The 19,368-nt window shown below is 62.9% G+C and overlaps 1 protein-coding gene across 3 annotated transcripts in view; it reads left to right on the forward strand.

The window, feature by feature from the left end:
• The window catches only part of SEMA3B (semaphorin 3B), a 44,150-nt gene extending 27,082 nt beyond the window's left edge, over positions 1–17,068 (forward strand). For 2 of the 3 annotated variants that reach the window (XM_030570697.1, XM_030570698.1), the window contains exons 5-18: positions 3,611–3,730; positions 4,067–4,160; positions 4,736–4,855; positions 7,282–7,427; positions 7,840–7,954; positions 8,154–8,223; positions 8,806–8,950; positions 9,961–10,180; positions 10,776–10,867; positions 11,529–11,570; positions 12,431–12,588; positions 13,327–13,382; positions 13,809–13,951; positions 14,597–17,068. In XM_030570697.1, the coding sequence (XP_030426557.1) occupies positions 3,611–3,730; positions 4,067–4,160; positions 4,736–4,855; positions 7,282–7,427; positions 7,840–7,954; positions 8,154–8,223; positions 8,806–8,950; positions 9,961–10,180; positions 10,776–10,867; positions 11,529–11,570; positions 12,431–12,588; positions 13,327–13,382; positions 13,809–13,951; positions 14,597–15,031 (1,956 nt within the window). In that variant the 3' untranslated portion in view covers positions 15,032–17,068. Of the gene's footprint in view, positions 1–3,610; positions 3,731–4,066; positions 4,161–4,735; positions 4,856–7,281; positions 7,428–7,839; positions 7,955–8,135; positions 8,224–8,805; positions 8,951–9,960; positions 10,181–10,775; positions 10,868–11,528; positions 11,571–12,430; positions 12,589–13,326; positions 13,383–13,808; positions 13,952–14,596 lie in introns of those variants that run through there. The other variant, XM_030570699.1, reaches the window with a different exon arrangement.
• Positions 17,069–19,368: the final 2,300 nt, after the last annotated feature.

A 19,368-nucleotide genomic window follows, 5' to 3' on the forward strand; every position in this document is an offset into this window, starting at 1 on the left:
TATGGGGTGGGGATGGGGGGGGTGCGCAAGTGACTGTTTATTGAGCATTTAACCCCTTCCCAGCTGGACACCTGCCTGCCACTTTCCAGCACAAACTTTGCTCTTCAGAGCCTTGGCCATGCCCAGCAGAGGGGGAGGGGATCCCGGGATCCTCCCCAAGGCCCCAGTACCAGCTACTGACGAGTGCTACCCCTTCCTCCCCCCAGTTCATCAATCAAGTGGCTGGTAGAAACAAGGGCCGATTGTTTGCCTGGCTGGGCAAGTGCTGGGACTGTCTGCCGGGCTTGGGCGGGGGTGGCGTTCAGAGCAGATGTGCTGGTCTGAGGGTCCCCCGCCTGGAGCAGGGGTGTGGGTCACAGTCCCAGGCGCTCCCCGAGGGATGCTTTGTGTTTTCCTGCCCCAGTGCACTCTGGAATGCCTGGTGGCATTGTGCAGGCAGGATGTGTCCTCTGGATGGATGGGTGGGTGGGTGGCTGTCTCTGTGCTGAGCTGGGAGGGAGGTGAAGGAGATCGAGGAGTTTTTGCAGCCTAGGCTCCTCCCAGGGACCTTGGGCTAGTCGCTGCCTCCCTCTGGGCCTCAGTTTCCCACCGTGAAATGGGGATAATATTTCCCTAGCTCCCTCTGCTGGTGTCCCTCAATCCAACCAGGTGGGAGGCAAGAGGGCCCCGGGCAGGGGCAGGCTGAGGGCAGCCAGGTGGCAGGAGGGGCCCAGGCAGGGTGGGAAGGGGCAGGCAGGGCTAGGGGCAGGTGGCAGGAGGGGCCCAAGCAGGGTGGGAGCAGGAGGCAGGACTAGGGGCAGGAGGTGACCAGGCAGGGTTGAGGGCAGGCAGCAGGAGGGCCCGGGGCTGGGGGGCGGGCGGCAGGACGACTCAGGGCAGGTCTGCGGATGGGTGGCAGGAGGGGGCTGGACAGGGGCAGGCAGGTGGCAGGAGGGGCCTGGGCGGGGCTGGGGCCAGTTGTCACGGAGTCACCGGGCGATGCTCTGGAACTGCTCCCTACCAAGCCAGTCAGGACTTTGGGGAGCCTCCTCTCCCTTGGAGCAGACTTGTTCAGGGCAAGAAGCTCATGCGTCATCATCTCCTGGGTCTCTCCTTGGAGCATTCAGCATCCTCTGCCCTTCCGTGCGCTTCCCCCAGCGAGCCCGCCCCAGCGGGGTCCTGGGGAAGCCACAGAGTCCTGCATCCCCACTTTGCAGTCAGACGTGACTCTCAGCCAGCCAGTAAAACAGAGGTTTATTCGATGATAGGAACAGGGTTTAAAACAGAGCTTGCAGGTACCGCGAACCGGACCCCTCGGCTGGGTCCATTCTGGGGGGCAGTGAGCCAGACCCCCACGTCTGCACTTCACTCCTCGTCCCCAGCCAGCTCCAGCCTAACAACCCCCTCCAGCCCCTCCTCCTCTGCTCAGCTCCTTTCCAAGGCCAGGAGGTCACCTGATCTCTTTGTCTCCAACACCTTCAGTTGGCACCTTTGCAGGGGAGGGGCCCAGGCCATCAGTTGCTAGGAGACAGAGTGCCAGGCATTTAGGTGCACTGGCCCTTTGCTCTGCCAGATACTTAAGAACTGCCATGGGGACACTGAGGCACCAATACAGTACTCAGAGAAAACATTAAGAACATTCCCAGTTCGTCACACCAGGTGGCAGGAGGGGGCCAGGCGGGTGGCTGGAGGGACCAGGGCAGGGCAAGGCTGGGGGTGGGTGGCAGGAGGGGTAGGGTGGTGCTGCATGGCACACTGGTCTGGCTGGACATGGCCATGGCAACTTCACTCCCATCTGGTTTCCTATCGGCAGCACTGAGTCTGGCTCCTGCATTGGGGCGAAAGGGCAGCAAACAAGCAGCCTGAGGCTGTTTGTCTAGGGGCTTTGACTGGCCCCTGCTAGTCCTGGCCCCACTGTTTACCCAGTTGCTGCCCCTAGAGGAGATGCTGGACAGGAGTAGCCTTGCAAGTGCTTCTGCTCCCGCTCGGCTCTGCCTTCTGCCAGGGTCCCTGGGGCCAGATCCAGCTTCCGGGGCTGGCTGGGGCCCTGTGCTCCCCCACCCCCTGCAGCTGGGGATAGTTGTCGGAAGTGAGGAGCACCAGCAGAGCTGGGGGAGCCCAGGGCTAGGACAGCAGGGGGCTGTGGGTCGGGAGTGAGGAGCATCAGCAGGGCTGTGGGGGGAGCCAGGGGCTGCAGGTCAGGATTGAGGAGGAGCACGGCAGAGCTGTTGGCAGATCTCTGGACTGGGCAAGCTGGGGACTGCGGGTCAGGATTGAGGACACTGGCAGAGCTGGGGGGCAGCAGAGAAGGGGTCCAGGACTGCAATATCAGCTCAGCTCCAGACTGGAAGTGTAGAGTGGGGGTGCCCAGCCCAGGTGTTCCCTTCCCTTGTGTTCTCATTAGTGTTACTCATTTTCCAGGAGCTGTCAGACCCTCACTCTGAGTCATGTGAGGATCTCCTGACAGCGCCCTCTCCTGGCGCCACAGCCCTGCCCACGGCACCAACATGGCCATGATAAGTGGCAACTAGTGGAGGCTCAGACATATGTGCCCAGGCCCTGGGTGGCACCATCTGTGCCATGGCCTAGTGCCCTGATCTGTCCCGCCTGCAGCTATTAGCCAAGCAGGAGAGACTGGGGCAGCACCTGGTGCCCCCCCCCCGCTCCAGGAGCAGTGCCCTTCTCCCCCTGGCCTGGCTCGTGGGGGCTGGGGTCATGCCCCAGCCGGGCCAGTGCCTGCCTGAGATGGCAATTCCAGACGGGCAGGCCCTGCCGCTCACCAGGCACCAGGCCCAGGTGACTCAGGGCTGGGATGGAACATCCCTGTGCACACGCCTGGGAACAGTGAATCACTGCCCGGGCCAGGCCAGGGGGGCAGTGATACAGGCGAGGCCCCTCTTCCCTGGGGGCAGCTCCAGGGGACCTGGGGGGGACCAGCCTGGATCCTTGTGCCCCTGGAATGGCTCAGGGCAACCGCAGAGGGGAAGGACCAGCCTGGATTCCCATTGCCATTTGCCCTGGTGTATGAGTCCACGTGTGGGAGGCCTTGGCCTGGGGGCTTCTTGTGTGTGGCAGGAGCTCCCCCACAACCAGCATTCCTGCCCCACTCACCACAGTGCCCCTGCTAGGCAGGCTGGGGCTGCTGGGAATTCAGTGTGTTTCTGAGACAGGTGCCGGGGGTGAGCAGTCTTTGGGCCGTGCTGCAATGAGATCCTGTTGGCCAGGGACACTAGCACCCCCAGAGGCGAGGCAGGGAGCAAACATCCCAGCCTCCAACTCCTGGCCATGGATCCCAGCGCTTGGACCTTGCATTCCAGGGGCCAGAGCAGAGGGGCCAGGGGGCCGGCTGGAGCCCTGGGCTCAGACATGTTGTTGGCCAAACCCACCCAGAAACCCCAAGGGGTCTGTCGCTCTGGTCTCAGCCCTGTGAGCTGTATCCTGGGGGGGGCAGGGGGAGCAGTGGGTCCGGGGCAGCCGCTGCCCTGCCCAGAAGGACAGATAGCGGGGAGCCCACAGAGAGCTGGGCAAAGTGTGGACCAGGGTGGTGCCAGCTATGGGGGCACAGCAGGGAACACGCCCCCTGCCAGGCCCCACCCCCTCACTCCCAGCTCCCCACACCCCTGTCTTTCAGGCCGAGTGTATGAACTTCATTAAGATCCTGCACCTGTACAACCGCACCCACCTGTATGCCTGTGGCACAGGCGCCTTCCACCCCACCTGTGCCTTTGTGGAGGTCGGCCAGCGCATGGAGGTAGGGCCCGGCAGCACCCCTGCTAAGGGGCAAATGAGAGATGCTCTCCCAGCCCCAACACCCAGGGCTTCCCCTGCCTGCCACCTGCCCTGCAGGGGCCCCGTCTGGGGCAGATGGGACTGCTCCCCCTCATAGAATCATAGAATATCTGGATTGGAAGGGACCTCAGGAGGTCACCTAGTCCAACCCCCTGCTCAAAGCAGGACCAATCCCCAACTAAATCAACTAAATCGGGATGCGGGGGGGACTGGTTCTGTTAGCAGCCCTGGCCCCAAATGCCCCCTTCCCCCACACCCCGCCCCCCCATTGCTGACATGCTTTGTTCCCTCTCTCCAGGAGCCCGTCTTTAAGCTGGACCCTGCAGCCATGGAGGACGGCAAAGGGAAGAGCCCATACGACCCACGGCACGTGGCTGCCTCGGTGCTCGTGGGTAAGAGCCACGGCCCTGAGCTGGCACGTGGGGCCCTCCGTATCGACTGCTGGACCCTGCTGACTGCCACGTGCCCCTGCCTCTCCCCACAGCACCCCCTACTGGGAGAGGCTGGGGCCGGAGCAGCTGGGAGCTCCCCCCACAGCCAGCGCTCCTACCCAGCTCCCCACAGCGCTCCCTGTTGGAAGAGGCTGGGCTGGCTGAGATGCTGCTGGCTTGTGCCCTCTGGGGGGGGGGGGCGAGGACGAGATGCCAGTTCTGTGCAGAGCCAGGACATAAGAGCCCCTGTGGGTCACCGGGGACTGTCCCAGCAGAGGAATCTGAGCCTTGAACTCACCACTGAGCTGGGGGGGAGGGGTGAGCAGGGCCTTGTTAACCCCCTGATCTGCCGGGGGTGCCCCTGTAAATTCCCCCCCTCCAGTGACATCTGGTGAGGGGGGTGGAGCAGTTCCCTTGGCTGTCTGAGGAGCAGGGTGCTCAGCCTTTCCCCTGGCGATGGGGGGAGGTAGGCGGGGAGGACTGAGCAGGCCCGTGCCTGTGTTTAATGCCCCCCACCTCTTTGATCCCTGCCCTAGGGGAGGAGCTGTATTCCGGGGTGGCAACCGACCTGATGGGCCGTGACTTCACCATCTTCCGCAGCCTAGGGCTGCGCCCGTCCATTCGTACTGAGCAGCATGACTCCCGCTGGCTCAACGGTCAGTGCCAGGCCTAGGGGGGAGTCTGGGGAGGGGACTGCTGCCCAGGGGTGATCCCTCGGCTCGAGGATGCTGGGCCGCATCCTGAGTATGATGAGTTTGGCAGCCTCAGCCAAGCTCCTAGTGAATTTCACTCCCTGTCACAGACTCATCTGGGCCCAGCTCCGGCCCAGCCCCCTGCACCGTTGACAGGGGAGGCTCCCAGATCTGAGCATGCCAGTCTCTGGGCACAGGTGGGAACAGTGACATCAGGGGGAAGGCAGAGCCGGGCCCTGGGTGTCTGTCTCCGGGGGGAGATTTCAGAACTCAGGAGCAGGTGTGTGTTCTGTGTTCCTGCCTGATATTGGGGGCCCTGTGCCCCTGCTTGTCCCCTTGTGCATGCCTCTGATTGGGGGTCATTTCCCAAAGGCTGGGGGGCACTGGCAGGGCTGTGGGGGGGACCCCAGGGCTGGAATAGCTGGGGCTGCAGGTCGGGAGTGAGGAGCACCAGCAGGGCTGATGAAGACACTTTCCTGGCCCTAACCCTGTGGGCATCTGTGCTCCGTTCATCCCCTTTGGCATTTCACTGACTCACCCTCTGAATCCCACCACCTGTCATGCTGGGATAATGAACTCCTCGTCCTGCAAGAGCTTCTGGCCTCATTCACCTTTGGGGGGCCTCATTCCCACCCTTCCCCTGGCCATGCCTGACCCTGGGATTTGCTCTTGGTTCTCTCCCAGTGTCCCCATCCCTGCAGGCAGTGGCTGGGGGGCAGGGCTGGCTTTAGGCCTATTCCATCAATTCCCCCGAATCAGGCCCCGCGCCTAAGAGGGCCCCTCACCCTTCTCTGGCTAGAGGCACCTTTTTAAGTTTTACTCACCCAGCGGTGCTCCGGGTATTCGCGGCAGGTCCTTCACTCTCTCCGAGTCTTCGGCAGCACTTCCTTCAGTGCTGCTGAAGACCCGGAGTGAGTGAAGGACCCACCACCGAAGTCTCGGAGCACCGCCCAGTGAGTACAAGCCCCACATGTTTTTTTGCGTGTTTTTTTTTTAAGTCATCCTTGCTGGGGCCCCGTCGAAACTGTTCGAATTGGGCCCTGCACTTCCTAAAGCCGGCCCTGCTGGGGGAGCTGCCAGGCTGGGGCTGCCTATGGACCCAGCCCATGGTCATCCCCAGCCCTATTCTGCCCGGAGGGTGCCATCGCCTGGAAATGGGCAGCACCAAGAATAGCAGCGCCCCTGGGAGCGGCTCGAGATCACCCTGAGACAGTGCAGTGAGCTGGCACCCCCAGGCTCTGCCTCCAGGGCACCAGAGCTGGGCTGGACTGGGTGCAGGAATTGCTGGGCAGAGCTGTGGGGGGGAGCCCATGACTGGACTAGCAGGGGGTTTAGCTGGGGGTGGTGGGCTGGGAGGCTGTGGGTTGGAACTGAGGAGCATCACCCGTCTGCCCCGTACCAAGTATCCCTTCTCTCTGGCCCTGAACCTGCTCTCAATGGCTGGGCTGATGCTCCCTGTGGGAGCTGGTGGATCAAGGCTGCCACCTAGTGGCATGTGACTGCAGGGCCCTCTTTGAGTGCAGGGCAGTTGTGAGGCAATGGAGCTGGGATGAGGGGTGGTCCAGCTGCATGGGCATGGGGATCCCCTCAGCTGCACGTTCCAGGGGCAGGGGAATGAGAATGTCCAGGTGGTGCCCAATCGCAGCCTGGTCTGGTGCGGCTTGGACGAGGGGGGTGCTGGGGGAGCATGGAGTTGCCTGTGGCAAGGGAGGTGGGGGGTGCCCTCTGGCCTCCCCTGAACCTCCACCAGACAGGCAGGGGACCTGGGCTGCAGCTCCGACCCCAGGCCCCGTTCACCGCCAAGCCAGTTTCAGGCAGCACTGGCTGCAGGTGCTCTCTGACAGTCAGGGCAGGGCCTGGCTGATCTCCTGGCAGTGTGGAGCCCATGGGGCCTCTGGTCTGGCTTAGGCTGTTAGCTGCACTGCTGGGGAAGGGAGGGCCGGGGCTAGAGCAGCGAGTGTCAGGACTGCTGGGTCCTGTTTCCTGCCATGCCACTAATTAACATCCCTTCTTTGTACCTCCGTTTCCCCGTGTGGGTTGGCACGCAAATCAGATATCAAAGCACTGGCAGCCCTGACATAGAATCATAGGGTTGGAAGGGACCTCAGGAGGTCATCTAGTCCAACCCTCTGCTCAAAGCAGGACCAATTCCCAGATTTTTACCCCAGTTCCCCAAATAGCCCCCTCAAGGATTGAACTTACAACCCTCCGTTTAGCAGGCCAATGCTCAAACCACTGAGCTATCCCTCCCCCCGATAACATGGGCTGAGTGCAATTGTTACTCTACTTTCTGCCTGAGCGCCCGTGCTGGATGCCATGGGTGCCCCGTGCTCACCTCATGCCTCCCCCTGCCTGACCCTCCCTTCCTCCTCATGTTCTGCCTGGCCCAGAACCCAAGTTTGTGGACGTGTTCTGGATCCCGGAGAGTGAGAACCCGGACGATGACAAGATCTACTTCTTCTTCCGCGAGACGGCGGTGGAGGGGCAGCAGGGGCTGGGCAAGGCCAGCTTCGCCCGCATCGGCCAGATCTGCAGGGTGAGTGCTCACATGCCCACCTGTCCCAGCTGGCACAATGGGGCTGGTCCCTTTCACTGCACCCCTGGGGGGCCGGGAGGGATGGGTGTGATCCCCACCTGTGCTCCGCCTGCACAGCAGCTACACTGCGATTGGAGCCGAGCCCCCCTGGCATGTGGGCAGCGGCTCTGCCAGCCAGGCCTGTGTGATCGTTCCCCAGCTGCTCTGGCATGAGCCCCACTCTGGGGACAGCTCAGTCGGGCTCTCCCATGCCACTGCAGCAGGTCCAGCCCAGAGACGGAGAGTCCATTGTCTGTCGTGCCCTGGGACCTGGCAGTGCTGGCGTTCTGGTGGATGGAGAGGCTCCCTGGGGGTGGGCATCCTGCTGAGCCCCCTGCCCAGCCCCCGCTCAGCCTGTCTGCCCTCCCCACAGAACGACCTGGGTGGACAGCGGAGTCTGGTGAACAAGTGGACAACGTTCCTGAAGGCCAGGCTGGTGTGTTCAGTGCCAGGCAGCGACGGGGGCGACACCTTCTTTGACGAGCTCCGTGAGTGGCGTGGGGTGGGCACCAGCTGCAGGGCCACTGCCTGGGTTGGTGGGGGGCTCTGTGACAGGGCATGTGGGGAGGCTGCGTGCTGGGGGGGAAGGCTGGTCACATCAGGCGGGGGGAGGTATTGATGGGGAGGACTGTGTGCGGGGGGGGAGGGCTGATCAATGACATGCCCATCCCCCTCTGCCACTCACAGGTGACGTCTTCCTGCTGAGGACGAGGGACACACAGAACCCCCTGCTCTACGCCGTCTTCTCTACCTCCAGGTATGGCGAGGCCCCCCCAACACCCGCCCCCTCCCAGCTCCACGCTGCCCCCGCCCCGCATGCCCAGCCCCCCCCAGTTCCATGCTGCCCCCCAATGCCCAGCCCCCCAGCCAGCTCTGCACCGACCCCCAGCTCACCTGCCCTTCCCCTCAAGCACCTGCCTCCCCACATGTCCTCCCAGCTCGCTATCCTGCCAGCCAGCTCCGCACTGACCCCTCTGCTCACCCGGGCCCCACTTCAGTGCGCCCAGCCCCTTCAGCCAGTTCATCCAGCCTCCCTCAGCTCATCATTCCCCCCCCAACTCAGCCCCCCTAGCTCACCCAACCCCAGCTTGCCCATCGCCCCTCCCTCCCCGAGCCATCTCCACGCCACCCCTCCGCGACCCCTTCATCAGAGCACCCATAGGTTCTGTAGCTGGGCCTGGTGTACGGGGGTGCTCAGGGCCAGGGACCCCCAGTCCTTCCCTTCCTGCCCCATGCCCACTCTGACCCCTTCTCCCTGTGCCCCTTGCCCTTCCCCCACTCGATGCCCCCTTTGCTTCCAGTGCCCCCCTCATGCCCTTGCCTGTTGCTTTCCCCGCAGCTCGGTGTTTAGGGGCTCCGCCGTCTGCCTGTACAACATGCACGACATCCGCCGAGCCTTCCTGGGGCCCTTCGCTCACAAGGAGGGGCCCAACTACCAGTGGGTGTCGTACCAGGGCCGTGTGCCCTACCCTCGCCCGGGCATGGTATGTGCTGTGGTCCCCAGCTGGCCGGGAGGGACACAGGGCAGAGGGCTCCCCCTGCAGCCAGTGGGGATCAGGCACCTCCCCCAGCGTCGTCCCTCAGCAGGGCTATGCAGCTGCCCGAGCCTCTTGATACCTGCAGCCCTGCATCCTGCCCCCATCCTGGACCCCTTGAGCTTGGGGCCTTGTGCCTTGGTGCACACACACACACAGCTCTGCCAGCCTGACCTGGGGGGAAGAGTCCATCCTCCCCCCACCAAGAGGCCTGTGAGGACAGGAGGTGGCCAGCTGAGAGAGGGGCCTGGGCAGCAGGGAAGGCTCAGCTGCTGTCAGTGCTCTGCAGGAAGCAGCAGAGCCAGGGCTTTGTGCCAGGTCTCAGCACCAGTGGATTTGGTAGGGAGCTGGATGCCCAGCTCAGAGCTGGTCCATTGGCCAAAACAAGCCCCCACCCTCACCCAAAGGGAAATGACTGAATTAGCTCTGGCCAAGGGGCCCGGAAAGGATGAACCACAGGGGCTGCGGATCGGGATTGACAGGCACCAGCAGAGCTGGCGGGGGAGGAACCAAGGGCTGGGATAGCAGAAGGCTGTGGGTCAGGGTTGAGGGGCACTGGCAGAGCTGTGGGGAAGCCCAGGACTGGGATAGCAGGGGGCTGCAGGTCGGGAGTGACAGGCACTGGCAGGATTGTGGGGGAGCCCAAGGCTGGGCAAGCAGGGGGCTGTGGGTCAGGAGTGAGGGGCACCGGCAGAGCTATGGGAGGAATCCGGGGCTCGGAGGGAAGGGGGCTGAGGGTCAGGAGTGACAGGCACTGGCAGAGCTGTGGGGGAGCCCAGGATTGGGATAGCAGGGATCTGTGGGTCAGGAGTGAGGGGCACCAGCAGAGCTGTGAGGGGAACCCGGGGCTCGGAGAGCAGGGGGACAGTGGGTTGGGAGTGATGAGCAGCAGCATCTCATGTGCCGTGGCCCGTCCCCACATTTTCCCCAGCTGACTTCGCCCCTCTCTGCCCTCTCAGTGCCCCAGCAAAACCTTTGGCACCTTCAGCTCCACCAAAGATTTCCCCGACGATGTGATCCAGTTTGCCCGCAATCACCCACTCATGGCCAACCCCGTGCTGCCACACAACCAGCGGCCAGTTTTCCTGCAGACCAGCGGGGACTACACCTTCACCCGCATCGCCGTGGACCGGGTGATGGCCGCCGACGGGCACTACGACGTCCTCTTCATTGGCACAGGTGCACCCACTGCCCCTCCCAGACCCCGGTCACTCCTGCCAGCCCCAGATTTCCCTGGAGCTGTCGCAGGCGGAGCCCGGGACCTCTAATGTTCCGCCCACGCAGCACGTGCCCAGTGAGCGCCTCGGCTGCCCCAGCTGCCCTGAGGCCCTCCCACAGCGCAAGGAGCTGGGCGTGTGTAAGGACAAATAGGGGAGCGACAGTGGCTCAGTGACTGAGTTTCTGTTCCCTGCCATGGCACTGGCCTGCTGGATGAGTCCCTTGCCCGCTCTTGCCTCAGTTTCCCCTTGGTAAAATGGGGATAACGATACTGCCCTGGCCTGAGAGCTGTGGGGGCTGAGCGTAAGGGGGTTATGCTGTCCTTGCTCACACTAAGCCATGACTATGACCCCTTGGCTTCCCTGGGACTGCCTTTGCCAGTCAGGGCCCCCTTCTCTCGATGCCCACTTACAGATCTGGGAGGCTGACCCTGGGCAGTGGGGTCCTGGGCCTGCATCTCTTCCCAGCCGGGTGTGAGTGTGTGGGAGCTGCCCATGGGTGGGACATCTCCGCTGTGGATGTTGCCATACCGTCACCCCCTCCTTCCCCCCTGCAGACGTTGGCACGGTGCTGAAGGTGGTCTCGGTGCCCAAGGAGAACTGGCAGAACAAGGAGGAGCTGCTGCTGGAGGAGCTACAGGTGTTTAAGGTAGGACAGTGGGCAGGGCAGGGAGGTGCCAGGGGCCTGATTTCCCGCGCACACGCACATGCACACACCTGTCTTGTTGCAGGCTGGCGAAGTCATGCCCCCGCCTCTCCCCCCCCACCTTCTACCCCTCTTCCATGCTTGGGACCTGGCAAAAAGCAACCTGAGCCATGGGCTGGAGCTGCTTTGCCTGTGCGTATCCCTTTCCCCTTCTGAGTGGTAAAGGCTGGTGCCACATCCTAATGAGATGGGGCTGAGGGAGCGGTGGCCATGTGGTGACCAGCCCCCTCGGCAAGGTGTGTGACTGGGTGCCTGCCACATGGGCCCATCCTCCTCTATCCATGTTGGGTAGGGCCGGCGGTGCCGTGGGCAGGCAGCCTGCCACCCACGTTAACCAGCATCGCCAGCCTGACTCAGCAGCTGGAGCCAGGACTTCCGGGTTCTATCCATGGTCCTGTGCTCTCAGGTGCATCACTTGGCCTCTTGGCGCCTTGCCCATGGAGCGGGGCAATGGGGCTGATACCACCCCCAGAGAAGTGCAGTGAGACCCCCACAGGCATGGCCTGGACAGACGGGCAAAGCAGCAATGACTGGGCTGTGCTAGGAGCCTGGTGTTTGCCTGGACTCCCCCTTAATGTGCCTTGTGCTCTGTTTGTCTCGGCAGGATTCGTCCCCCATCACCAGCATGCAGATCTCATCCAAGCGGGTGAGGAGTCCGGCGGGCATGGGCAGCATCTGAGAGGGTTGGAGAGGAAGAGATGGGCATGGGGAAACAACTGTGGGATGTGCTGGCCATGGCACTGTGCCAGGTTGCTGGCTGAGGTGCCAGCCATGGCTCTGTGCTGGCATGCCAGTTATACCAGGGTGCCAGCTGTGGCACTGTGCCAGTCATGCTGGGGTGCTAGTCGTGGCTGGATCCAGGGGAGGCACTGGACTCATCTGTGTCTCTGAAGCCCCTGGCACTCAGTGCCCTGGAGCCAGCCATTGTAATAACAAGGGTAGGGCCTGCTGGGGATTAGCTCCGTATTCTGGCACAGCGTTGTCCTTGTGCCACTGGAGACCGAGGAAAAGTAGTCCTGGGTACAGGGGCTGGAGGAGGTGTAGGGAGACTGACCCACGTGTCGGCCCATTACTTGGAGAACTCAGGGCTGCCCTGGTGACATGTCCAGGGCAGCCAGTGCAGGTGGGCGCCGGCCTGGGCAGCCATCTGCCCCTCCCCCCAGCGGGCGTGCTGTGCCGGGGACCTCGCTGCAGTCCCCACAGCTCTCCCTTGGCCTCATCTCCTGCAGGAGAGCTAGGCTGGCCCTGACCTGCCGTGACCCAAATGCCCTCAGATGCCCTGGCACGGGCGCCCAGTGGATGAGGCTGGGCACTGTGGCCACCTCATTCCCAGGGGAAGATTCTCCCCTCCTTTCCCCAGGCTGGCACCTTCTGAGACACAGGCCCCATGGGGGCGGTGACCCCCTGGCCACATGCTGCGTGGGCACCTTCCCGGGGATGTGGTGCCGTGGCATGCGCCCGGGTGCTCGATCCGCCCCCGACCATCTGGCCTTGCCTCTCCAACAGCAACAACTCTATGTGGGCTCCCCGACGTCCCTCTCCCAGCTGCCCCTGCACCGCTGCGGGATCTATGGCAAGGGCTGTGCCGAGTGCTGCCTGGCCAGAGATCCCTACTGCGCCTGGAACGGCACCAGCTGCACCCGCTACATGCCCAACACCAAGAGGTATGGCCCCATCCACTCCAGCCACATGGGGCCCAGAGGCTCCTCGCTCAGATCATTTCCTCGCTGCTCCTAGAAGTGCTGAGCCATGGGGAGGATACCATGGGACCGGAGAGGAAACTGGGGGACCGGGGAGAGGCATGCAGGGGATGCCAGCTGCATCAGAGCTGCCCCCTACACTGCAAGGCTTGGGATGATGTCTGGGGTAGGGTTGGCGCTGTGGCGATCTTGTGCCAGCCTTATCCTGGGCCTAGCTGAAGTGGTAAGATCCAGCCCAGGGCAGGAGGCCCCTGTTCAGTGCCACAGGCTCCCAGGGTGACTTTGGCCTCAGTTTCCCCATCTGTGCAATGGGGAGAAGAGCCTTGCCCTGCCGCCCAGAGGCGTGTGAGGGGAGCGACATTAAAGAGCATGAGGCACCCAGATACTAGGGTGATGGGGGGCCTGGTAGGAATCTTGGTGCTGCCAGCAGTCAGCACAGCAACATCCTGTTCAGAACAGCGACAACTCCTCGCTAGGGACTGGCGGGAGAGACTCCTTGGCCCCATGTCACAGAACTGTGGGGTTCTGCACCCAGGGTCCAGCGGGTGCCTGACGTAGGGTGCTCCTGGCGGGTGTTGGGAGAAGGGGGCTCACTCCCCAGGTACGAGGAGAGGCTGCCAGAACTTCTGTGCTCCTCAGAAAATGTCTGTCAGTCCCCCGCTGTGTCCCAACCCTGACCCCTCTCCCTGCTCTTCCCTACAGGCGTTTTCGGCGACAGGACGTCCGGAACGGAGACCCCAACACGCTGTGCTCTGGAGGTCAGTGTGCCCACTCCCCACCCCTCGGGTACTAGCTCAGCCCTTAGCCCTCTGCATGCCCATCCTCCCAGAAAGAGACGTGCCCGGGCAGTGCCACTGCTGCCTGCTCATGTGCTGCAGGATGTGGAGCAGGGCACTCCCCCTCGTCACACGCCTGGCATGATGAGACATGGGCACAGGTCATGGCCGTGCCTCTGCCCGCTCAGCGCAGACACCTGATGGGTGATAGCTCATGCCTGCTGCATGGCCCATGGCTCTGGAACATGCCAGCCACACTCTTCCTGGCCCAGCCACCCTGATGCATTCACTTGTGCCTCCTCTGTGCCATGTGACCTAAAGGCTCGGGCATGTTTGCTTGTTCTGGCCCCATGGCACGGGTGCCCCGGTGTGTCTCCCATGCTCATGCTCTCTGTGGCCCATGCCCAGCAGATCCCCACCAGAGCAGCGTGCCAGAGAAGAAGCTGTACGGGGTGGAGGGCAGCAGTGCCTTCCTGGAGTGCGTGCCCAAGTCCCTGCAGGCCCGGGTGTTGTGGACCTACCAGAAAGCCAGCGACACCCCGAGGAAGGAGGTACAGGGTCCCTCATCCCTAGGAGCGGGGCTGCTTGTCCTGACCCACGTGCCGCACTGATACCGGGGCATCGGACTGGCTGTGCCCAGGCTGGTCAGAGCCAAAAGACACAGGCTGGCATCTATCATACCCTAGGCTCCTGGATCCCTGTGCCCTCCCGGCTGGGCTCCAGAGCCCCCCTCCAATCCTCTGCCCCTTCCCACCCCACTCACTGCTGTGTATGCATGACACATGGCCACCTCCAGCCAGACCCCTCCCAGTTACATAGACCCTCCAGCCCCACCACCTCACTCTCCCCTCCTGATCCCTCCCTGGCGCAAGTATACCCAATCCAGCCTGGCCCTGCCCTGCCCCGCCCTGCTCCAGCTGTCTGGGCCCATCCTTCCCTTATGCCAGCTCAGTCAGCTCCAGTTCTGAAGCGAGCTCTCAAAACCTATCAGGCATCACTGTGCTCTGATGCCCCTTCAGGCCATCCCAGCCCAGCAGCACTGGCGCAGCGCATGGCCTGCTAGCAACAAGCCCTGCCCCTGAGCTACCCAGCCCCACCTGGGAGGCCAGGGTGGTACACTGAGGCACTGCACTTTGGCCCTGGCGCTGGTCCTGCTCCTCCAGCTCCAGCTCTGCCTTGTCTCCCCGGGTCCGCAGGTGCAGCTGGACGAGCGGGTGCTGCTGACGGAGAGGGGCATCCTCCTCCGCAGCGTGACACGCAAGGATGCCGGGCTTTACCACTGCCAGGCCACAGAGCACGGCTTCACCCAGACCCTCCTCCGCCTCTCGCTGGAGGTGATCGGTGCCCGGGAGGAGGCACCCGCCGAGCCAGCCAGCAGCAAGTTGTGGTACCAGGACTTCCTGCAGCTGGTGGACCACCCCAACCTCAGCACCATGGATCAGGTCTGCCAGCAGTTGTGGGGCCGCACAAGCCACCAGCCCAAGAAGAAGCCTCCCCGGCCCCCCCCGCTGAGCATCCAGGTGAAGCCCCACAAATGGAAGCATGTGGAGGAGATGCGGAAAGCCCGCAAGCGACGCACACACGAGCTGCCCCGTGCTGAGAGGGGACCCCGCAGCGCCGCCGCCTGGTGACCCGCCGGACTCCTGCTAGGAGGCGGGGGGAGGGAGGGTGGGGTTGGGGGAGACCGGCGAGCTGAGCCGGCCATGGGTTCCCTCTGCACATAGCTAGGTGGGGGCAGCCGCATCCTTGAGACACCCTTCTCCCCAGCCAGGTGCGGGGGGAGCCCCCAGGGCCTGCCCCACAACCAGAGACGGGGGCCCAGGCCTCAGACCAAAGGCTTTGGGAGGCCAGCGGGAGAGGAGCAGGGGCCGTGCGCCATCCAGACACCGAAGAGGCCTCCTGGATCTGGCCGTGTCCCAGCCTGGATCATCCCCCGAGGGGCAGATCAGTCCAGCAGGGACTGGTTTTTTTCGATTGGCCCTTGGCCCCTGCCCGACATCCTGTAACCCAGCCCTCTCCAGAATCCAGAACCTCCCGGAGACAGTTCCCTGCACACCCGTTTGGCATGTGCTGGAGGGCAGGGAGGCTGGTACCTGGGTTCCCCCTTCTCCCCTGGGGACACGACCACTGATGTATTTATTAACGGACTGTTACTGATGAATGTAAACCCGCCTCAGGCTGCACCCCAGCTCCAAGTGGACTTGGGGGCAGTAGTCTGGTCCTAGGTACGTGAGCACATTCCTGGCTGCTGGCTTCTGGGACGGGCGTGTGTGGTCCCATGGTGCAATGGGGGGGCACAGCAGGCAGGAGATCAGAGCCCAAGCCTCTCCCCTCACTTGGGACGCTCCCTGATTGGAATTAGGGGCAGGGTGCCCACCTAATGAGGCAGCACAGAAGAGATCACCGTGTGGTGGGATGGCTCCAGATTCCTGCAGGGTGGGGGGAAGGAGGAGTGAGTGGTGGGGAGTGGGAGCATCTGTGTGACCCCAATGCCTCAAGTCTTCAACCCGATCCCAAACCCAGGGAGAACTGATCCATGGCCCATGGGAAGCATGGGGCGTGCCAGGCATTCAAGGCCAGGAGCCAGCTGGCCCTGAGGCCTGAGACACAGAGTGCTTCCCCACGACCGCCATCCCAAACCTGGCTCTGTGGGATGGGAATAACCGCAGGCCTTATGGAAGTGGGAGCTGGGTCCAGACCAGGCACTTTCAGCCTGGCTCTGGCAGTGCCTAGTGGCCGTCTCTGCTACTGGCCATTTGGGTGGCTGGCGCTAAACAAGCAAGCCCATCGCAACTGGCCTCCCTTGTTGGGTGTCACCACCGGAAGCCTGAGGCCTATCTGGGGATGGAGAGCAGCTCTCACCCGAGATGGGGGTCAGGGGAGGGAGCTGCCCTGGGGTGGGTGGAGGCGGCTTTCCTAGTTGCTCCTGGCCAGGGACAAGGCATTTCAGCTCCAGGCTGCATCCGTGCAGTACCTTTCACCAGCTGGGTGGCCCAGCGGGCTTCAGGTGACCAGGAGTCTGCCACTGCCCTGCCAGGGGACCTTGGCCAAGTGCCTTCACCTCTCTGGCTTCTCCTCCCCCTGGCCACGAGGCCCAGGGAACAGCCAGCGCATGGAGAGCAGTCACCGAAATGCTCCAGGTACGAGCTGCGTGTTATGACGTTAAGTCTGAGCCCTGGTTGGCCATGCCCACACAGAATGGAGTGCATGGCCCAGCAGGCACAGCAGCAGGTCATCAAAATGGGGCCTCTCTCCCAAAGATGAGATTTTAGCCCAGATCTGCAGAGGTATTTAGGCTCCTAACTCCTGTTGTAGTCAATGGAAGTTGGGCTCCTAAAGACCTTGGAGGATCTGGCCCTTGGGTGGATTTGTTGGTCGCATAGCCCCTTCGAAACCTATCAGTCTGGGTCTCTTGCCTTTCCTCTCTCCTTTGGGTGTGACGCCACTGACCCTGCTGTGGAGACGCAGGGGAGCGAAGAGGAAAGTGCCGCTTAGGTCTTCAGGAGCCAGCTCACGTGGATGCGACAGCGAGGCAGGAAAATAGGGGGTGGAAAGAGAAGGAAGGAGGCGGTCACAGGCCGGGCAGGCCAGTACAGCCCTGATGCAGGAGAAGGGAGCGTGGCACAGAACTGGATCCAGCCCAGCGGGACTATATTGTATTAACACAATAAAAGCAGTTGATGAACCCTTGTGCTGGTTTTCTGAAATGGGCTGCACCTGCTTGGGCAGTACTTTGCCCCTGCTACAGGTAGCTGAGCCACAGAGCCAGGCTGAGGAGCCTGGGCTACTGGAGCCATATGTAGCCAGGATCAAACCTGGGGCCTCGGGAGCTAAGAAGCCAGTGCCTTTGGTGGACGCTCCTGGGCTCAAACAGGCTCTGCTGCTCACTGCAGGCTGGACCAGCAGGCAACAGGTGTACAGTAGTGTATGTGTAGCAGAGGGCACTATTATAGTGTGCAGAATTGGCTGAAAAGGCTGGGAGCTGGGCAGGGGACAGGAAGCAAAGGGACACCCCAGGAGTGATGGCTGGCTGGATCCTGAAGCTCAGTGGGCATGGTGCCTGCATGTGGCCAGTCCCAGTGGCTCTAGCAGGCCCTGCTCTGACTGGGGATCCTCTCTAGCTGTCTCCCCACAGGACAGGGTCATCTAAGTATGCAGCCTCTCCAGGGTTGGGATCACACTGGGGGAAAGGAGTGGGTCGACTGGCACCCAGCTCCTCTGCCCATCAGCCTGGAGGGCTTTGGGGAGGCTGGAGGCACCCCTCACATTTGTCCCATCTCACCCCCCACATCCTTGTTGGACCTCCCATGGTACCCCTCACAGCTGCCCCTCTCCCCCCAGTGGCCCTCACAGCTGCCCCATCTCTAGCCATTCCCCTCACGGCTGCTCTCTCTTGCTGTGCCACCACCTTCCCCCTACAGCCCCATCAACCCCTCCCCAGTCCACTGCAGGTCCCCTCGCACACCCTGTCCATTAGCCCCTCGCCCCGGCCTTGCTGCCTGACCCTGCTCTGGCCTGGGCAGGGTGCCTGCATGGTGACCTTTGGGTGGAGGGTGGGATGGTGGCACCCAGTGGGTGGTTGGGTGACTCACAGGGCAGGCAAAGCCCTGTCACAGCGGTGCAGCCCAGCCCAGGGCTGCACCTTGGGCTCTGTTCAGTTCCCCATTCGCCCAGGCATGGCTGGGACAGCTGCACGGCCTCAGCGCCCTGCCGGCAGGACACGCCCCCCAGCTCACCTAGAGCACTAAGAGCTCTCCCCTTACCCCCCACAAGCTATCAGCCCTTTGATGCCTGTGTCTGGCTGCTTCCCCTGCTCCCTGGCTGTGAGAGCTGGCAGCGCCAAGGTCACCAGCTCGCAGCCATTAGAGGAGGGAGGAGCCGCCTGCAGCACTCATTGACCAGTGCTGAGCTTGGGCTGTGGCCAGGAGGCAGCCCAGGCCCCCTGCCCTTCCCCGGTGCCAGTGGGGGTGAGGGTCTGTGCCCCGACAAGCAGCCAGAACTGTCGCATGCATTGGAGGGAACTGGGGGCACGAGACACAAGGGTTGAGTCTCCTTTGCACTACAGCCCTTGTAGGCTCCTCTGGCAGCACTAGGAGCTGTTATTGCTCACCTCCCACTGGGGCTCCCTCAGCTACTGGCACCTCCTAGCCCTGGGGCAGGCAGCTCTAACTGGCAGGGGGACAGGTCCCCAAAGGGCCCCAGAATGGCCACCTCCTGTCAGTCCTGCGTGCCGGGACTCAGAGGATGGGACTGGGGGACTGGGGCCAGAGTGGGATTCTGAACTGGGGGTAGGAACCCAAGGGCTGGGCCTGGGGCAAAGGGAGGCACAAGGGCCCATTGCATGGGCACCACCTGAGAGCAGCAACAGGCCTGGGCACATGCTGCCTGGCACCACCCAAGGCCTGACTGACTGTGACAGCTTCCCATGCGCTAATCTCCGCGAGTCTCCTCGCCGGGCCAGGGGTGATGCCAGTGCAGGTACATCAGCCTGGAGCAGCGCCCTGCACTGTAGGAGGAGATTGTGGGAGCTCCATCACTGGCCAGTCTTACACCCAAATTGGCTGGTTTTCCACAAGCTCTGCCCTTGATGTTAGTGGGGGGCAGGGTTCTGGCCTGTGACAGGGGCTAGGGGTCAAACTAGCTGATAGCAATGGCTTCTTCTGGCCTTGCAGTCTTTGATTTGCCCCTCTCAGGGCCCCAGGACATTGCAGGGGTGAGGAATCACCGAGGGGCAGGTTTGCCCCAATCTGCCCCTTCCTGTCTCTTTGGCCCTTCACGCCCAATCAGCATCAAGCTACTAAAGGTAGCCCCCTCCCCCCACTCTACACATACATGAAATCCCCCATTTCGCTTGGGCTTTGTGTCTTCTGCTCTCCGGTGGGCAGCGCTGCTGGGAGCTTTCTGCTGCTCCTTGAGCTGGTGACATAATCTGCACCGCTCAGTTTCCACTTCCAAACAAAGCAGGCCA

This window comes from Gopherus evgoodei, chromosome 7 (genome assembly GCF_007399415.2).
Source record: "Gopherus evgoodei ecotype Sinaloan lineage chromosome 7, rGopEvg1_v1.p, whole genome shotgun sequence".
In the NCBI taxonomy this organism is placed as follows: Eukaryota; Metazoa; Chordata; order Testudines; family Testudinidae; genus Gopherus; species Gopherus evgoodei.